Source organism: Tauraco erythrolophus, unplaced genomic scaffold (genome assembly GCF_009769465.1).
Source record: "Tauraco erythrolophus isolate bTauEry1 unplaced genomic scaffold, bTauEry1.pri scaffold_113_arrow_ctg1, whole genome shotgun sequence".
NCBI classification, from domain to species: Eukaryota; Metazoa; Chordata; class Aves; order Musophagiformes; family Musophagidae; genus Tauraco; species Tauraco erythrolophus.
In genome coordinates, this window is record NW_028238575.1 from 1 (window position 1) to 19,408 (window position 19,408).

General features: G+C 59.7%; 2 protein-coding genes across 2 annotated transcripts; both read left to right on the forward strand.

Annotated features, from left to right (window-relative positions):
* The first annotated feature begins 4,363 nt into the window (after positions 1 to 4,363).
* On the forward strand, positions 4,364 to 9,774 carry LOC104379699 (solute carrier family 22 member 6-A-like). The gene is made up of 11 exons (XM_086630509.1): positions 4,364 to 4,625; positions 4,689 to 5,146; positions 5,493 to 5,596; positions 5,691 to 5,845; positions 6,566 to 6,734; positions 6,823 to 6,946; positions 7,030 to 7,145; positions 7,486 to 7,700; positions 8,606 to 8,714; positions 8,837 to 9,040; positions 9,693 to 9,774. Exons 1-11 carry the CDS (start codon positions 4,364 to 4,366, stop codon positions 9,772 to 9,774), a joined length of 1,998 nt encoding a protein of 665 aa, XP_086486635.1.
* A 1,507-nt stretch (positions 9,775 to 11,281) lies between these two features.
* Positions 11,282 to 18,759, forward strand: LOC104378294 (solute carrier family 22 member 6-B-like). Its single transcript, XM_086630510.1, has 10 exons — positions 11,282 to 11,647; positions 12,101 to 12,204; positions 12,527 to 12,681; positions 12,766 to 12,934; positions 13,495 to 13,618; positions 14,259 to 14,374; positions 14,649 to 14,863; positions 17,567 to 17,675; positions 17,763 to 17,966; positions 18,675 to 18,759. Exons 1-10 carry the CDS (start codon positions 11,282 to 11,284, stop codon positions 18,757 to 18,759), a joined length of 1,647 nt encoding a protein of 548 aa, XP_086486636.1.
* Positions 18,760 to 19,408: the final 649 nt, after the last annotated feature.

The following is a 19,408-nucleotide window of genomic DNA, read 5'->3' on the forward strand; positions in this document are numbered from 1 at the left end:
TCCTGCAGCCCCGGGGTGCCCTTCGTGCCGTTGGGACCCCCCACCCTCCCGGGGGGGCTCCCGGGGGGGGGGCTCCCCCCAGCCCCCGGCCCTCCCCGTGCCCGCGAGGAAGAGGAAGAGGAGGAAGACTACGACTCCTAACCCTGCCCCCCCACCCCCCTCCTCATTTTTTTTTTGCCCATTTCTCCAGGATTTCAACCCGTTTTGGGGGCCAGACCCCGTTTTTTTTTTTCTTGGGGGGGGGGCGGGGGGGCGGTTTTGGGGCCCTTTGACGGCTTTTAATGAGTCGGGGGGGAATTTTGTATCTGGTCAATAAAGTTCCCATTTCCGTACGCCTGTGCCCCCCCCAAAGAACTTCTGGACCCCCCCCCCCCAACTCCTGGGTCCCCCCCAAAATCCTGAGACCCCCCCAGAAATCTTGGGTTCCCCCCAAAGTCCTGCCCCCCCCCAAATCCTGGGTGTTCCCCCCCCCCCCTCAAATCCTGGATCTGCCCCCCCCCCCCCCAAATTCTTGGGTCTCCCCCTCCCCAATCCTGGGTCCCCCCCTCAAAATTCTGGGTATCTGCCCCCCAAAATCCTGTACCCCCCCCCCAAATCCTGCCCCCCCCCCCCAAATCCCCCCACCCCCCAAGTCCTGGACAGCTGATTCACTTCTTGACCGTTAGAGGGCAGCAGAGACCCTATAGGAGAGGCCTATAGGGGCTGATGGGGGGGTGGGGGTCTATAGGGGCCTAGGGGGGGGGCCTATGGGGGGGATAGAGGCCTGGGGGAGGTGATAGAGGCTTATGGGGGGGCCTATAGGGGCCTATGGGGGGATAGAGGCCTATAGGGGGACCTATAGGGGCCTATGGGGGAGAATAGAGGCCTATGGGGGGGGAGAAAACGCCTATAGGAGCCCCTGGGAGGACATAGAGGGTCTATAGGAGGCTCTTGGGGGGCTTATAGGCACTTAAAGGAGCCCGTAGGGGCGTTTGAAGGGGCCTGTGGAGGGGCTATAGGGGCCTTTGGGCATATAGACGCCTATAGGAGCCCGTAAGAAGATTGATAGAAGAATTTATAAGGGCTATAGGAGCTCACAGGGAGGTATAGACACCTATAGGAGCCCATAAGAAGGTTTATAGGGGCTTCTAGAAGGCCCTAGGAGACCTATAGGAGTTTAGAAGGGGGTATAGATGCCTATAAAAGCCCTTAGGAAGGTTTATAGGGGCTTATAGAAGGCTGTAGGGGCTCTATATAGTTTATGGGAGAGTATAGGTATCTATAGGAGCCCATAAGAAGGTTTATAGGACAATTTATAGCGGCTGTAGGAGCTGCTGGGGGGTATAGATGCCTACAGGAGCCCATAAGAAGGTTGATAGGATGGCTTATAGGGACTATAGGAGCTTGTGGAGGGGCGTAGTCACCTATAGGAGCCCATAAGAAGGTTTATAGGAGAATTTATAGAGGGTATAGGAGCTACTGGGGGGTATAGATGGCTATAGGACCCCATGAGACGCTTTATAGGAGTTTATAGAGGGCAATAGGGTCTCTATGGGAACTTGTAGGGGGATTATAGGGACCTTAGGAGCTCAGAGGGGGGTTATAGTGGCCTTTAGGAGCTCTAGAGACACTTATAGGGTCTATAGGATGGTGTATAGGGTTCTATAGAAACTTAATCTATAGGGAGCTCCAGGGGTCTAGAGGAGGTTATAGGGGGTCTATGAGGGGAGCAATAAGGTGTTGAAAGGGGTATATAGGGGCGGCAGGGCATATGGGGGGGTTATAGGGATCTGTAAGGAATCTATAGGTATCTGTGGGGTTTGTAGGGGCCCACAGGAGGCTGTAAGCGTTGAGGGGCCATGTGAGAGATCTATAGGTGCCTATAAGGGACGTATAGGGAGCTATAGGGCCTCTTGGAGGGGCTTGATGGGGGGGTACCGGCTGTCTATAGGGCCTGTAGGTTTTGGAGGAGCTATGGGGGGGATCTATAGGGAGCTACCAGGCCACTATAGGCACCTATAGGGGCTCTCGGGGCCTCTATAGGGCCACCATAGGCATCACTGGGGCTCTGTAGGGGATCTGTAGGGGCTGTAGGGGAAACAACGGGGTGGGGGGGGGCAGTTTCGGGCAGGGGTGTGTGTGTGTGATCTATAGGGGGCAGGGCTAAGCTATGGGGGCTCTATAGGCCCCTCAGGGCACGTATAGGGCCGGCGGACGAGGGGACCCGGGCGGCCGGTGGCCCCAGGCGGCCGAGCGCCTGCGGTGCTGGAATCCGCCTCCTCCCCCCCCCCCCCCGGCCCCCCCCCCCCCGGCCTAATCCTGGTGACACTTTAACCAAAAGAGCCGCTTTTCGCCTTATATAACGGGGCCGCCGGCCGGGGGACCCCGGGGCCGCGGGACGTCACCCCCAGGAGGGCAGGTAGTGCCAGGGGGCACCGGGGGGGGCACACGGGGAGGGGTCGGGGACACGGCGGAGGGGACGTGGGATGGGTTGGGGGCATCATGGGGGGGTTGGGGGCATCGGGGGGAGTTGGGGGCATCGAGGGGGGGGTTGAGGATGTCATGGAAGGGACGTGGGAGGGGTTGGGGGCATCACGGGGTGGTTGGGGGCATCACGGGGGGGTTGAGGACGTCATGGAAGGGATGTGGGATGGGTTGGGGGCATCATGGGGGGGTTGGGGGCATCACGGGGGGGTTGAGGACGTCATGGAAGGGACGTGGGATGGGTTGGGGGCATCGGGGGGGCGTTGGGGGCATCGGGGGGAGTTGGGGGCATCGAGGGGGGGGTTGAGGACGTCATGGAAGGGACGTGGGATGGGTTGGGGCATCATGGGGGGGTTGGGGGCATCGGGGGGAGTTGGGGGCATCGGGGGGGTTGAGGATGTCATGGAAGGGACGTGGGATGGGGTGGGGGCATCATGGGGGGGTTGGGGGCATCATGGGGGATTTGGGGACGCGATGCAGGGGTCATGGGATGGGGTGGGGGCATCAGAGAGGGGTTGTGGGCATCATGGGGGATTTGGGGACGCGATGCAGGGGTCATGGGATAGGTTGGGGGCATCAGAGAGGGGTTGGGGGCGTCATGGAGGGGACATCAGCGTGGGTTGGGGTCGCAAAGATGGGTTGAGGTCATGGTAGAGGGGACGTGGGGTGGGTTGGGGGTGTCGGGGGGCACAACATGGCGGAGGGGACATGGGAGGCCTTGGAGGTGTTGGGGGGGGGGTTGGGGGCATCATGTGGGGGTTGGAGACGTCGTGGAGGGGATGTGGGATGGGTTGGGGGCATCAGAGAGGGGTTGGGGGCATCATGGGATGGGTTGGGGACATGGCGGAGGGGATGCGGGGTGGGGTGGCATCACAGAGGGGTTGGGGACGTCGTGGAGGGGACATGGGATGGGTTGGGGACATCATGGAGGGGTTGGGGACATCAGGACAGGTCAGGGACATCGCAGAGGGGCTGTGGGCTGAGTTGGGAACATCACGGAGGGGTTGGGGGACATGGGTGACAGCAGGAGAAGGTCGATGGGGACACTGGGGGAGGGGACGTGGGATGGGGACATGGTGGGGACGTCAGAGAGGAGACCCTTCACCTTGGGGACACGGGGGTCCCAGCTGGCCGGATGTCCCCGTCCCCAGGGAGCCGGGAGGGGGGTGGGGCCGCATGACGCAAGCGGCGACACCGTCCCCATCTGGTGTGTGGCCCCCGGTGGTCACCACGTCCTCCCCCGCCATGTCCCCGCGGTCCCTGGCCATGCGCCGGCACCGTGTCCCCTCCCCATGGCGGACCCACCCCACCACCCTCCCGGCGTTGGCCCCAGGTGCCCATGGGTGGCAATGTCCCCTGAGTGGTGTCCCCATGGGTGGTGGAGTCCCCGTGGGTGACAGTGACCCCATGGGTGGTGGTGACCCCGTGGGTGGTGGTGACCCCCTGTTTGATGATGTCCCCGTGGGTGGTGGTGACCCCGTGGGTGGTGGTGACCCCATGTTTGATGATGTCCCCATGGGTGGTGGTGTCCCCAAGAGTGATGGAGTCTCCATGGGTGACGATGTCCCCATGGGTGGTGGTGACCTCAAGAGTGACAGTGTCCCCTGGGGTGACGATGTCTCCAAGAGTGATAGTGACCCTATGAGTGATGGTGTCCCCTTGGGTGGTGGTGTCCCCATGAGTCACAATGTCCCGGTGGGTGGTGGTGTCCCCGTGGGTGGTGGTGTCCTTATGAGTGATAGAGTCCCCATGGGTGATGATGTCCCCTTGGGTGGTAGTGTCCCCATGGGTGATGATGTGCCCTTGGGTGGTGGTGACCCCATAAGTGATGGTGTCCCCATGAGTGACGGTGCCCCCGTGGGTGGTGCCCCCATGGGTGATGCTGTCCCCACATCCCAGGATGCCATTCGGGGCGGTGCTGGCGCAGGTCGGGGGGTTGGGCCGCTTCCAGGTGCTGCAGACGGCGCTGCTGGTGGTGCCCATCCTGCTCATGGCCAGTCACAACCTGCTGCAGAACTTCACCGCCGCCGTCCCCCGCCACCGCTGCCGCAGCCCCACCGCCACCCCAGCTCCCGGGGCCACCTCGAGTGTCCCTGGTGTCACCCCGAGGCCACCCACAGCCACCCCCGATGGCACCTTGGCAGCCTCTGATGGCACCTTGACGGCCTCCAACACCATCCTGATGTCTCTTGGTGGCACATTGGGGTCTCTTGGTGGCACACTGGGGTCTTCTGATGGCACGCTGGGGGCTTCCGATGGCACCTTGACGTCCTCCAACACCACCTTGACATCCTCCAACGCCATCCTGAGGTCTTCCAGTGGCATCTCAGGGTCTTCTGATGGCACCTCGGGGTCTTCTGATGGCACCTTAGGGTCTCCTGGTGCCACCCTGAAGTCCCCTGATGGCAGCTTGGGGTCCCCCGATGACACCCATGGTGCCACCCACATCACGCTCGATGACGATGGTACCCATCTCCAGCCTGATGCCACCTTGGGGTCCTCCAATGGCACCCTGGGACCCGCTGGTGACACCCTGGGGTGGTCCAATGGCACCCTGGGGTCCTGCTGGCGCTATGTGGCCTTGTCCCTCGTCAATGGCAGCGCCGGCCCCCGGCCCACTGAGCCGTGCCACGACGGCTGGGACTATGACCGCAGCATCTACGTGGCCACCATTGTATCTGAGGTGGGGACACGGGAGGGTGAGGTGGGGAGGGAGGGAAGATGACCATGGCGGCCGTGTGGCCACCGGCATCTCCAGGGTGGGGACGGGGATGAGGATGGAGGGATGGAAGCATATGGAGGTGGAGATGGAGTCGTATGGGGGTGGAAATGGAACCATGTGGAGATGGAATCATATGGAGATAGAGGGGTGGAGATGGAACCATGTGGAGATGGAGGGGTGGACAGGGAGCCATATGGAGAAGATGAAGCTCTGGGGAGGATATGGGATGGAGGTAGTGGAAGAGATGGATGGACAGAAGGGTGGAAGGAGAAGCCACATTGTCCTCACCTCATCCTCATCCCCGTAGTGGGACCTGGTCTGCAGCTACCGGCAGCTCCGGCAGATGGCCCAGTCCATCTACATGGCCGGGGTCCTGGTGGGCGCCCTGGTCCTGGGAGGCCTCTCGGACAGGTAAAGACACCAGAGAGCCTCTACCGCCCCCGTGCCTCAGTTTCCCCATCGGCCATTGGCCAAGCCGTCACCCGGCGCCTCCCTCCTGGTGCAGGTTTGGGCGCAAGGCCATGTTGATGTGGTCCTACCTGCAGCTGGGGGTGATGGGGACGTGCACGGCCTTTGCCCCCAACTACGCGTCCTACTGTGTCTTCCGCTTCGCCGGCGGAATGGCCCTCTCCGGCTTCGGCCTCAGCATCGCCTGCCTGGGTGAGGGGGTGGGGAGGACGACCACTGCGGGCACCTGGGTGGGGACAAGCGGCATGGCCAAGGGTGGAGACAACCCGGGGGAAGCGGATAGAGGTGTCCCAATGGCCATGAGCGGGGTCATCATCATGGTCATGGAAGTGGATGTCCTCAACGACCATGGTTGGGGTCATCACTGTGGCCATGGGTGGGGTCATCACCGTGGTCATGGAGAGACACATTGCCATGGTCATGGAGGTGGATGTCCCCAACCGCCATGGTTGAGGACATCAGCATGGCCATGGAGAGGGACATTGCTATGGCCATGGAGATGGATGTCCTCAATGACTGTGGTTGGGGACAGCAGTAAGGATGGCCATGGATGGCCCAATGGCCATGGGTGGGGTCATCACTGTGGTCATGGAGAGGGACATTGCCATGGTCATGGAGGTGGATGTCCTCAATGACCATGGTTGAGGGGACGGCGATAAGGATGGCCATGGATGGCCCAATGACCATGGGTGGGGTCATCACTGTGGCCATGGGTGGGGTCATCACCGTGGCCATGGGTGGGGTCATCACTGTGGCCATGGGTGGGGACATCACCGTGGCCACAGACGGGGCCACGTGGTGCGGAAGCATCTGGACACGATGGGGAGGCCACGTTCACAAGTTGGGTCATGGAAGGGGAGTGGTGGTGGTGGGGACACACCACCTCAGACGTGTCCCCATGGTCCCTTGCAGTGGTGGAGTGGATCCCCACGCCCTACCGTGCTGTCACCGTGGCCATCACCGGCTTCGCCTACACCCTGGGCCAGATCCTGCTGGCGGGCATGGCCTACGCCGTCCCCCACTGGCGCTGGCTCCAGCTCACCGTCTCCGTCCCCTTTTTTGTCTTCCTCCTCTACTCCTGGTAGGACGCTTGAGGTCACTCGGAGAAGGCCACGGGGACACGTCGGGGGGTTCTCTTCGTGCCTCAGTTTCCCCTTTGTTGACTGCAGGTGGTTGGCCGAGTCTGCCCGTTGGCTGGTGCTCTCGGGGAAGGCCGAGAGGGCCGTGAAGGTCCTTCAGCGAGTGGCCACCATTAACAAGAAAAAGGAGGAAGGGGAGAAGCTCACGGTGGAGGTATGGTGGCCCCGTGGACTGGGGCTGGGTCTTGGTTTCCCACCCTGCGTCCCACCAACATCTCCCGTTTTCCCCTCTCCCAGATCTTGAAGTCCAACATGAAGGAGGAGTTGGCTGGTCTGAAGTCCTCCTACACCGTCTCTGACCTTGTCCGGACCCCAGTCATCCGTCATATCTTCTTCTGCCTCTCCATCGTCTGGTGGGGCTGGGCTGGGCTGGAGAAGTCTTGAGGGGATGAGGAGGAAGAGGAGGGAGGGATGAGTGGTTGGAGGGATGGATGGAGATTTGAAGGGATGGTTGGATGGATGGATGGATGGATGGATGGATGGATGGATGGATGGATGGATGGATGGATGGTTGGGTAGATAGATGGGCAGATGGATGAATGGAAAGCTGAACGACCAATCAGTGACTCCATGCCTCCTGTACCACAGCCCGTTTCTCCTCCATCTGAGCTCCCTGCCCTGTCTCACGCGACTGTGACATCCCAGCGAGGTCATGTCACCTCAAGGTCCCCACCTGTGTCTGCTCTCCTCCAGGTTCTCCATCAGCTTCTCCTACTACGGGCTTGCCATGGACCTGCAGAACTTTGGGGTCAGCATTTACCTCATCCAGGTGATTTTCGGCGCCGTGGACTTCCCGGCCAAAGTGGTGGTGACCATCTCCGTGAGCTACATTGGCCGGCGGGTGTCACTCATGGTGACCCTCTTCTTCGCTGGGCTGGTCATCGTTGCCAACATCTTTGTCTCCACAGGTGGGTGCCATGGGGTGATGGGAGGTCTTCTGCACTGCTCTGTCGGGCCACCCGTGTCCCCACCAGTCCATCACACAACTCTGCTTTGCTCTTCACCCATCCCTACCTTCTCCAGCCATTGGATGATGCATCTCGCCATCCATCCATGCATGTATCCATGCATGCATCCATGTCTCCTTCCATCCAGGTCTCCATCCATCCATGCCTCCATGCCTCCATGCATCCATCCATCCATCTATCCATCCCCTCACCCACAATATGGTAGAGGCTGGAAGGGACCTCTGCAGGTCACCTGGTCCAACCCTCCTTCTCAAGCAGGGCCACCCAGAGTTGGGCACACAAGACTGTGTCCAGGTGGCTTTTGAGTATCACCAAGGGTGGCGGCTCACCAACTGACCACCCACGGATCCAGCCATCCATGTCTCCAACTATCCAGCCATGTCTCTGACCATCCATCCATGTATCCATCCATGTCTCCATCCATCCACATCTCCATCCATGTCTCTTTCCGTGTCTCCATCCATCCACATCTCCATCCATCCATCCATCCATCCATCCATCCATCCATCCATCCATCCATCCAGGTCTCCATCCATCCATCCATCCATCCATCCATCCATCCATCCATCCATCCACATCTCCTTCCATCCAGCCACACCTCCATCCATTGATGTCTCCATCCATCCATCCATCCATCCATCCATCCATCCATCCATCCATCCATCCATCCACGTCTCCAACCATCCATCCACATCTCCATCCAATCATCCATGTCTCCAGCCATCCACACCTCCATCCTTCCACGTCTCCATCCATCCAGTCACACACCTCGCACTCCCCTCCCCAACCCCGAGGTGCCTCCTGCCCCACGGCAGCGCCCACCCCGGCCCCCCTCTCCGCCCCAGAGCTGCAGACGCTGCGCACGGCGTTGGCCGTCATCGGCAAAGGTTGTCTCTCCGCCGCCTTCAACTGCGTCTTCCTCTACACCACCGAGCTCTACCCAACGCCCATCAGGTAGAACCCCATCCCCGTGTCCACCACGGTGGGGGCGGGTCCTCCACCACTCGCCCATGAAACCTCCAGGGTGGTTCCCGCTCCACGTTGACCTCTGTGTCCCCCTCCGCCAACACCGGCAGGCAGACCGGGCTGGGCTTCGGCAGCACCATGGCGCGCGTGGGCGGCATCGTGGCACCGCTGGTGAAGATGATGGATGAGTACTACCCCTTCTTGCCCCCCGCGGTCTACGGGGTGGCCCCCGTGGTGGCGGCCGTGGCGGCCGCCTTCCTCCCCGAGACCCTCAACGCGCCGTTGCCTGATACTATCGAGGAGGTGGAGAGCAGGTGCGCAGGTGGCAGGAAGGGGGTGGAGGGATGATGGGTGGACAGGTGATGGGTGGATGATGGAGGATGGAGGATGGATGATGGATGGATGATGATGGATGATGGTGGATGGATGATGGTGGATGAAGGATGATGATGATGGAGGGATGGATGATGGATGGATGATGGATGGATGATGGATGGACGATGGATGGATGGATGGATGGATGGATGGATGGATGGATGGATGGATGATGGATGATGGAGATGGATGATGGATGGATGGATGATGGTGGATGATGGATGGATGATGGTGGATGATGGATGGATGGATGATGATGGATGGAAGAGTGAATGGATGATGGATGATGCATGGATGGATGGATGGATGATGATGGAGGATGGATGATGATGGAGGATGGATGGATGGATGGATGGATGGATGGATGGATGGATGGATGATGGACCTCAAGATGAAGGTGTCCCGGCTGGAGGGACAGACAGATGTGTTGGAGGACGAGCAAATGGGCGTGTTGGCAGAAGAACGAGTGATATGAGTGGCTGAACAGACAGATGGACACGGTGCAGGCTGGGTTGTTTCCCAGCCTGCCAATGGCTGCTCCACCCTGCCCTGCCCCACAGACCTTCCTCCTCCTCATCTTCCTCCCTCCAGGGCCAAACGGAAGAAGACGGATGACCCCAAAGAGAAGATCCCCCTCCAGCCCCAGGACAAGGCCCCACAGAAGGAGGCCTGAAGGACCACGGGGTGGGGTGGGGGGGACACAGCACCCTGTGCCTGGCCACCAGCACCCACCTTCCCCACACGGGTCCCCGCAACCTTGTTTTGGGGACAGGAGCGGCTTCGCTGCCCGTCCCACAGCTGATGACCTCCTCGTGTGGGGCAGGGCAAGTCCTTGGAGGAATAAAGCAGCTCTGGTGGGGACAACGTCTCGGGGTGTTATCTGAGCCCGCCCAAGGTCACCTCCAACGAGATGACACCCAATGACCATGGCTGAGGTCACCTCCAGTAGGACAATGCCTAACAACTGTGTCCCTGAGGTCACCTCCAGTAAGATGGCACCCAAGAACATCATGTTGGAGGTCACCTTCAATAAGGTGACACCTCAGAACCTCATCCCTGAGGTCACCACCAATAAGATGGTGCCCAAGAACCCCCTTGTTGGAGGTCACCTTCAACGACATCTCCTAACCTCATCCCCAAGGTCATCTCCAATAGGCCAATGCCCAAGAACCTCCTCCCCGAGGCCACCACCAAGACAACCCCCAAGACCACCACGTTGGAGACCACCTCCACCAAGACGTCACCCAATAACCCCAAACCCACCCCAGCAGAGGTCACTCCCCCCACCCCAAATCCCAGAGAAGGAGGGTGAGGACCTCCCAAATCCCACCCCAACCCTCTCCCACCACCCGCCATGATGCCCCTTCCCCGACTTCCCCCCCCCACCCGTCACCATCTCCTAGGTCACCCCTGCCCTTGTCCCCTCCACCGCTGTGTCCCTTGGCCCCATCAACCCCCTCGTGGGGCTGACCTCCATCAAAAATTAACCCTGCAGCTTCCAGGAGAAGAATGCGCTGACCCGAGCAGGGCCACCACCGTCAGCACCTTTCGCTCCCCGTTCCACCACAAAAACCGCTAAAATTTAACCCAATTTGCCCGGCGATGGCCAGAGGTTGGGCCAAGTCAGGAGAACCAACCCCCACCACCACTTCTCCGGGATGTCCACCTGAGAGCACCCCATGAGGAGGTTGGTCCCAGACCACCTGTCGCCCAAAACCTCACCTTTTCCCCTCGAAAAAACCCTAAAAAATCCAATTTTTTTTTCAAAAATGACAATTATTGATGTTCCTCCCGCCCCAGATGGTGCCGATTTTGCCCCGTTTTCGGTGGCGGTGGGTTTTTTTTGACCATGGATTTGGCTCTGGCCACCTTTCGCTGGCTCTTGGTGGCCTCAACTTGGCCACCGGCCATCTTGGCACTGTCCCCGCCTGCACTTTTGCCTTCTTCTGCTGGAAAATGACCCCAAAAAAACCCACCTCCATCCTAGAAGATCAAATATTAACCCAAATCCACCGTCGGCCGCGTTATATAGGAGCCCATCCCCGGTGCTGGTGGCCTGAGGACACGACGGGGCAGGAGAGAAGACATTTTGGGGTGAAATCCATCCCTTTTGGGGTTCTTGGAGAGGTAGGGAGGGCGTGGATGGCTCCGGGGCGTCGCCGGGGGCTCGCAGTGGCAAGATGGCTTTCGCCAGCCTCCTGGAACACGTCGGGGGCATGGGACGCTTCCAGGTGGGCTCGGTGCTTCTCCTGGCCCTGCCCCTCCTCATGATGGCCAGTCACAACCTTCTCCAGAACTTCACAGCGGCCACCAGCGACCACCGGTGCCGGTTCCGTTGGGAAGCCAACACCACCGGTCCCCATCTCCAAGACCTTCTGACGGTCTCGGTTCCCCGCGGTGAGAAGTGTCGGCGCTTCGTGACACCACAGTGGTGGCTTTTGGAAGCCAATGGCTCGGCTCCCAACGGCAGTTGGCCGGAGACGGAGCCCTGCCACGACGGTTGGACCTACGACCGCAGCGTCTTCACCAGCACCATCGTGACGGAGGTAGGAGGGTGGTGAGGTGGGATTGGGGGGGCTGGGGGCACGTTCCAACCAATCCTGCGTGCAGTTCCTGCCTTGAGGCACCAACAAAGGGTCCGTTGTCATCACCATGTTGACATCTTTCAACTGGAGCATCTTCCCCACTCAACGCTTGGTTGGGACTCAGCGCCACGAGGGCTCGGGACAAGAAAGGGGAGGGGATGAGGGTGTTGGTGGCCACCAACAAAGGGGTCAGGTGACCCCTGGAAAGAGCTGGGGATGCTGGGAAGACCACCCAAGCGCTTAGTGGCACCTCCTTGCTCTTGCTGCTGGCCATCCCTTGGCTGTTGCGTTGGCTCAACCCCACCAGCCACCACGGCCAGTTTGGGGGGGGAGGGGCAGGAAGGAGGTCAGAGGGGACCTTCCCCACCCCCCCAACCTCTGTCCCACCCCATGTCCCATCATCCTCCTCGGCAGTGGGACCTGGTGTGCAGCTCCCGAGGGCTGCGGCAGGTTGCCCAGTCGCTCTACATGGCCGGCGTCCTGGTGGGCGGCATCGTCTTCGGGGGGCTCTCGGACAGGTGAGGGGGGCGGAACTGCCGGGATTGTCTCAACCTACAGACGCCTTTTCCTCCTCCTCACCCCATCTTCCTCCTCTTCACCCCATCTTCCTCACCCCATCGTCCTCCACCTCATCCCATCTTCCTCCACCTCATCCCATCTTCCTCCTCCTCACCTCATCTTCCTCCACCTGACCCCATCTTCCTCCTCTTCACCCCATCTTCCTCCACCTCACCCCATCTTCCTCCTCCTCATTGCATCTTCCTCCACCTCACCCCATCTTCCTCCTCTTTACCCCATCTTCCTCCACCTCACCCCACCTTCCTCCTCCTCCCCGCCCAGGTTCGGTCGCCGGGCGCTGCTGACCTGGTGCTACCTTCAGATGGCCGCCATGGGGATGTGCTCCTCCTTCGCCCCCACTTTCAGCGTCTACTGCGTCTTCCGCTTCCTCACGGGCATGGCCTTCTCTGGCATCGTCCTCAACACCGTCTCCCTCTGTACGTGGCCACCACCAATCCCACCACGGTACTGGCCCTGGGGCACCGTCTTGGTCCGCTCCACAGCTTTGTGTATCTCGGCAGCTTTGGAGTGGATGCCCACCCGCAACCGGCCATTCGTGGGGACCTTCATGGGTTACTGCTACACCACGGGGCAGTTCCTGTTGGCCGGGATCGCCTACGCCATCCCCGACTGGCGCTGGCTGCAGCTTACCGCATCGCTGCCCTTCTTCTGCTTCTTCCTCTACTCGTGGTGAGGAGGAGGAGGGGGGGGTTGAGGGAGTCGGGGGTGGGGGGATGGATGGAGAGATGGGTAGGGAGATGGATGGATGGTTGGATGGAAAGATGGATACAGGGATAGTTGGGTGGATGGACAGATGGAGGTGGGGATGGATGGACAGATGGTGGGAGGGATGGAAGGATGGATGGATGGATGGATGGATGGATGGATGGATGGATGGATGGATGGATGGAGAGATGGTGGGAGGGATGGAGAGATGATTGGATGGATGCATGGACAGATGGTGGAATGGATGAACAGATGGATGGATAGAGAGATGATGAGAGGGATGGAGAGATGGTTGGATGGATAGAGAGATGGTGGGAGGGATGGAGAGATGGTTGGATGGATGCATGGACAGATGATGGGATGGATGGATGGAGGGACAGACAGATGGTGGCATGGATGAACAGACGGATGAATGGATAGAGAGATGCTGGGAGGGATGGAGAGATGGTTGGAGGGACAGAGAAGGTGGCTTGTGTCAGGGTGGTGGGACCATCTTTGGGATCCTGTCCACATCTCCTCCGCAGGTGGTTAACAGAGTCAGCTCGCTGGCTGGTCATGGTGGGGAAGTCCCACCAGGCCCTGAAGGAGCTCCAGAAAGTGGCCAGGATAAATGGGAAGAAGGAGGAAGGGGACAAGCTGGACATCGAAGTAAAAGGCTCTGGCCGGGTCCCTTGGGGCATCTCGGGGGCGTTTTATGGGTGGTGGGGGGAACTGACCCCACTCTTCTGGCCCTCATATAGAGGATCAACAGTGGAGCTTTCCATGACCCATCTTTCCAGATCCTTAAACACTGTCCAGCCATCCCCATCATCTCCATCCCCATCATCACCATTATCTCCATCCCCATCATTTCCAGCTTCATTTCCATCATCTCCAGCTTCGTTTCCATCTCCATCATCTTCGTCTCCATTCTCTCCATCTCCATCCTCTCCATCATCTCCATCTCCATCCTCATCTCCATCATCTCCATCTCCATCCTCATCTCCATCCTCTCCATCTCCATCTCCATCCTCTCCATCCTTTCCATCTTCACCCTCTCCATCCATCCCGCCCCTCTTACAAACAACCAATCATCCATCTCTCCACCATCTCCACCCCTACATCATCCATCCATCCATCCCCTCGCCTGTCCCTCCATCCCTCCTCCCACCCACCTCCACCCATCCCGCCCCACCTCCGAGCTCCACCCTCCTTCCCCTCTCTGCTCCTCCCACCCCAAACCCCCAGCGAGAAGAGGGACCACACCCCTGTCCCCACCCCGCAGTCCTCCCCCACCATCTCCCTCTAGGTCCTGAGGTCCTACATGCAGAAGGAGATGGCCTCAGCCAAGAACCACCACACGCTGGTTGACCTGGTCCGGACGCCCGTCGTGCGCCGCATCTCCTCTTGTCTCTGCTTCGTGTGGTACGCCCGGCGGCAGAGGACATCGGCGGGTGGTGGTCCATCCGTTCCCCTCAGCCGTCTGTCCCCAAACACCCACTTTATTACAAAGGGAAACTGAGTCATGGTGCAAGACTCCCTCAACAGAGGTCTCTTGGCCAACACGTGCTCCAGGAAGGGACACAGATCTCCTGGCTGGATCCCATAGGCCAGGGGATGGCGTGTGACCCGCCCACATCCCGCTCCACCCCTCCCTATAGGTGACACTTGCCCAGCCCCGCCCTCTTCTCGGCCTTAGGTTCTCCACCAGCTTCGCCTACTACGGGCTGGCCATGGACCTGCAGAACTTTGACTTCAACATCTATGTGATCCAGCTGATCTTCGGAGCCGTGGACTTCCCAGCCAAGCTGGTCTCCGTCCTCACCATCACCTACGTAGGGAGACGCTTCACCCAATCCGTCGCCCTCATCTTGGCCGGTGCAGCCATCTTGGCCAACATCTTGGTGCCACGAGGTGAGGGCTGGGGGTGGTGGCGATGGGATCTCCATCTCCAGCCCACGAGGCACCACCTGGGAGGGTCAAACCAAGCTCAACCCATTAACGTTGACTCCTGCCACTGGAGTGTCAGAATAGAAGGTTTGGGCTCTTTGGGAAGGACAGGCAAGGACGAAGAGGAGGAGGAGGAGTTGCCCACTATGTCAAGGACCAGCTGGAGGGCATGAAGCTGCACCTGGGGATGGATGAGGTGCCAACTGGGAGCTTATGGGTCAGGATTAAAGGCAGAGCAGGGACAGGGGACGTAGTGGTAGGGGTCTGCTACAGACCACCTGACCAGGAGGACCAGGTGGATGAGGTCCTCTACAGACAGACAGGAGCAGCCTCACGTTCACAGCCCTGGTGCTCATGGGGGTGTCTTCAACCACCCTGATATCTGTTGGAGGGCCAGCACAGCAAGGCATGGGCAATCCAAGAGGTTCCTGGGATGCATGGATGAGAACTTCCTTCTCCAAGGGGCGGAGGAACCAACGAGGAGAGGTGCTTTGCTGGGCCTTGTTCTCACCACCGAGGAGGGGCTGGTGGGGAACGTGATGCTCAAGGGCAGCCTTGGCCGCGGTGACCACGAAACGGTGGAGTTGAAGATCCTTCAGGAGGCGAAGAGGCCGCTCCGCAAGCTCACTGCTCTGGATTTCAGGAGAGCAGACCTGGGCCTCTTCAGGGATCTCCTCCGTGGCGTACCATGGGATGAAGCCCTGCAGGGAAGAGGGCCCCAAGAAAGCGGGCTAATATTCAAGGGTCACCTCCTCCGAGCTCAGGAGCGGTGCATCCCAACAAAGAGGAAGTCAGGGAGGAACACCAGGAGGCCGCATGGATGAACGAGGAGCTCCTGCACCAACTCGGGCACAAAAAGAGGCCTCCAGAGGGTGGAAGCAAGGACAGGTAGCCTGGGAAGAACACAGAGAAATTGTCCAAGCAACCAGAGATGAGGTGAGGAAAGCCAAAGCCCTGATGGAGTTCAATCTGGCCAGGGACATCAAGGGCAACCAGAACAACTTCCATAGACACGTCAGTGGTAAAAAGGGATCTAGGGAAAACGTTGGCCCTCTCTGGAAGGAAACGGGGGCCCTGGCCACACAGGATATGGAGAAGGCTGAGGTTCTCAATGGCTTCTTTGCCTCAGTCTTCACTGGCAAGAGCTCCAGCGGCACAGCCCAAGTCACGGAAGGCAAAGGCAGGGACGGGGAGAGTGAAGAACCGCCCACTGTAGGAGAAGATCAGGTTGGAGACCATCTAAAGAACCTGAAGGTGGACAAGTCCATGGGACCGGATGAGGTGTATCTACGGGTCCTGAGGGAACTGGCAGATGAAGTTGCTAAGCCACTATCCATCATATTTCAGAAGTCGTGGCAATCTGGTGAAGTTCCCAATGACTGGGAAAGGGGAAACAGCCGCCATCTTTAAAAAGGGGAAAAAGCCCCAGGGAACTACAGGCCAGTCAGTGTCACCTCTGTGCCGGCAAGATCATGGAGCAGATCCTCCTGGCAACTATGCTAAGGCACATGGAAAACAAGGAGGTGATTGGTGACAGCCAACATGGCTTCACCAAGGGCAAATCCTGCCTGACTAATCTGGTGGCCTTCTATGATGAGGTCACAGCATTGATGGATGGGGAAGAGCAACTGACATCATCTACCTGGGCTTGTCCAAAGCATTTGACACTGTCCCACCCGACATCCTTGTCTCTGAACTGGAGAGATGTGGTTTTGATGGACGGACCACTCGGTGGATAAGGAACTGGCTGGCTGGTCGCTCTCAAAGAGTTGTGGTCACTGGGTCAATGTCCCAGTGGAGGCCAGTGATGAGTGGTGCTCCTCAGGGGTCGGCACTGGGGCCAGTGCTGTTCGACATCGTTGCCGGTGACACGGACAGTGGGATCGAGGGCACCCTCAGCACGTTGGTGACGGCACCAAGCTGGGTGGTGTGGTGGGCACGCCGGAGGGAAGGGATGCCATCCAGAGGGACCTGGAGAGGTCTGCGAGAACCTCATGGAGTTCAAGCAGGCCAAGCACCAGGTCCTGCACGTGGGTCGGGGCCATCCCCAGCACCAGAAGGACGTGGAGCTGCTGGAGCGGGGCCGGAGGAGGCCACGGAGCTGATCCGAGGGCTGGAGCCCCTCTGTATGGAGCCAGGCTGGGAGAGTTGGGGGGTTCCGCCTGGAGCAGAGAAGGCTCCGGGGAGCCCTTCCAGCTTCTCCCAGTGCCTGAGGGGCTGCAGGAAACTGGAGAGGGGCTTTGGGCACGGGGGTGGAGTGACAGGACACGGGGCGACGGCTTTGAGCTGGAAGAGGGGAGATTTCGATGGGATCTAAGGAAGAAATTCTTCCCTCTGAGGGCGCTGAGGCACTGGCACAGGGTGCCCAGAGAAGCTGTGGCTGCCCCATCCCTGGCAGCATTCCAGGCCAGGTTGGATGGGGCTTTGGGCAACCTGGTGTAGGGGAGGGTGGGACAGGATGGTCTTTGAGGTCCCTTCCAACCCAAACCGGTCTGTGATTCTGTGATTCTGGGACTCACAGGTTGAGCGATTTGATCATTTCACGGGCAATTCGCTCGAAATCCTGGAGTTTGGGGTCTTCTTTCTCCATCCCCTGCTGTCAACCCACCCCATCTCCAACTGATGACATCAAATTGAGTCCCAGATGTCCTGTCCTCATCCCCACAGACCTACGGACCCTCCGGACTGCTCTGGCCGTCTTTGGGAAGGGTTGCTTGGCTGCGTCCTTCAACTGCGTCTTCCTCTACACGAGCGAGCTCTACCCCACAGTTATTCGGTAAGAAGGAAAGCACTGGTTGGAGGAGGTGATGGGGTGGCTGTGACCACATTGGCCGGTCCTTCAGGACCTGTTGGTGTCCCACAGGCAGACGGGCATGGGGTTGGCCAACACCATGGCACGGCTGGGCAGCATCACGGCTCCCTTGGTGAAGATGGCGGGTGAGGTCTTCCCCACGTTGCCTTTCATCATCTACGGGGCAGCTCCCGTGGTGTCGGGGCTGGTGGCCATCTTCTTGCCAGAGACACGGGACATGGCGCTGCCCGAGACGGTGGAGGAGGTGGAGCGCAGGTGGGATCGGACGGACTGAAGGATGGGTGGAGGGTGGGGAGGGAGGGATGGATGAGTGGATAGAGGGAGGGATGGTGGGAGAGAAGGGTCAGTTGGACATGGGGGATGGAGGGATGGAGGGTTGGTGTTGTGTGGGGATGGAGGGATGGACTGAGGGGATGGAAGGATGGATGGATGGATGGATGGATGGATGGATGGATGGATGGATGGATGGATGGATGAAGAGGGGGATGGATGGATGGATGGATGGATGGATGGATGGATGGATGGATGGATGGATGGATGGATGAAGAGGGGGATGGATGGATGGACAGAGAGGTGGATAGATGGAGAGCTGGACAGATGGACAGATGAATGGATAGATGGAGAGGTGGATGGATGGAGAGGTGGATGGACAGAGAGGTGGATGGACAGAGAGGTGGATGGATGAAGAGGTGCATGGATGAAGAGGTGGATGGACGGATGGGATGGAGGACTGGTTGTGTGTGGTGACGGATGGATGGACAGGAGTGGATGAGATTGGATTGAGACAGGTGGATGGACAGACGGATGGACAGGAGGACGAGCACAGCAACGGATGGATGAAAGGATGACTACATGGATGTCTATGAAGATGATGGATGGATGGGTGATGGATGGCCACAGAGGGGGACCAGCAACGTGAAATCCCCCGACCCCCTCCATCCCATCATCCATCTCCCCCCCCAGGGCCCAGCTCCAGAAGGACGATGCCCAACACCTCCAGGTCCCTCTTCAGCCCACCCAACCCAGTGGCACCACGGGGTCCTGCTAGTCCCAACCCCCCAGCCGCCCCCTGCTGAGACCTCCATGTACCCAGAAGACCCGGAGTAGGGGTGGGGTGGAGGTGCCTGTGTCCCCCCCCAGAAGACTGAGGGGACAACGATGACCATGGCCACCCTTCTTGCATAGCCAAGGAGGGGACCCAGGCGTCCTCCTCTCCACGCGGGCTTGGGGGATGGGGTCTTCTCCACCCACCGCTTTCCACGACAGCTGTTTTGGTGTTTTTCTGCGCTGGATTGAAAAAAAAAAAAACCAACCACAAAAAAACACTCAATAAAAGGAAAAATCGTGTGAAACGCGGCCGGCGGGCGGGCGGTGGGGGTGGGGAGGGTTGTTTTCCCACGGCGGCAGGGGGTCTGGCGCAGCCGGGCGGTCCCGCCCCGAAGGTAAATATGGCAGCCGGCGGGGTGCGGTGACCTCGGCATCGCGGTGTCACCCCCCACCCACCCCATCCTCCGCCGTCCCCTCCCCAGCTCTGCCGGTGCCGGAGCTGGGAGGGAGGGACGGGGAGGAGGCAGGGACAGTCACACTCAAGAGTGTAGGGAGGATCCATGTGTTGGGGTGTCCAGGGATCCCGAGGACGCTGAGATCCAGGTGCTCAGGTGTCTCCAGGACCCATAGATCCCGAGAAACCGGGTGTC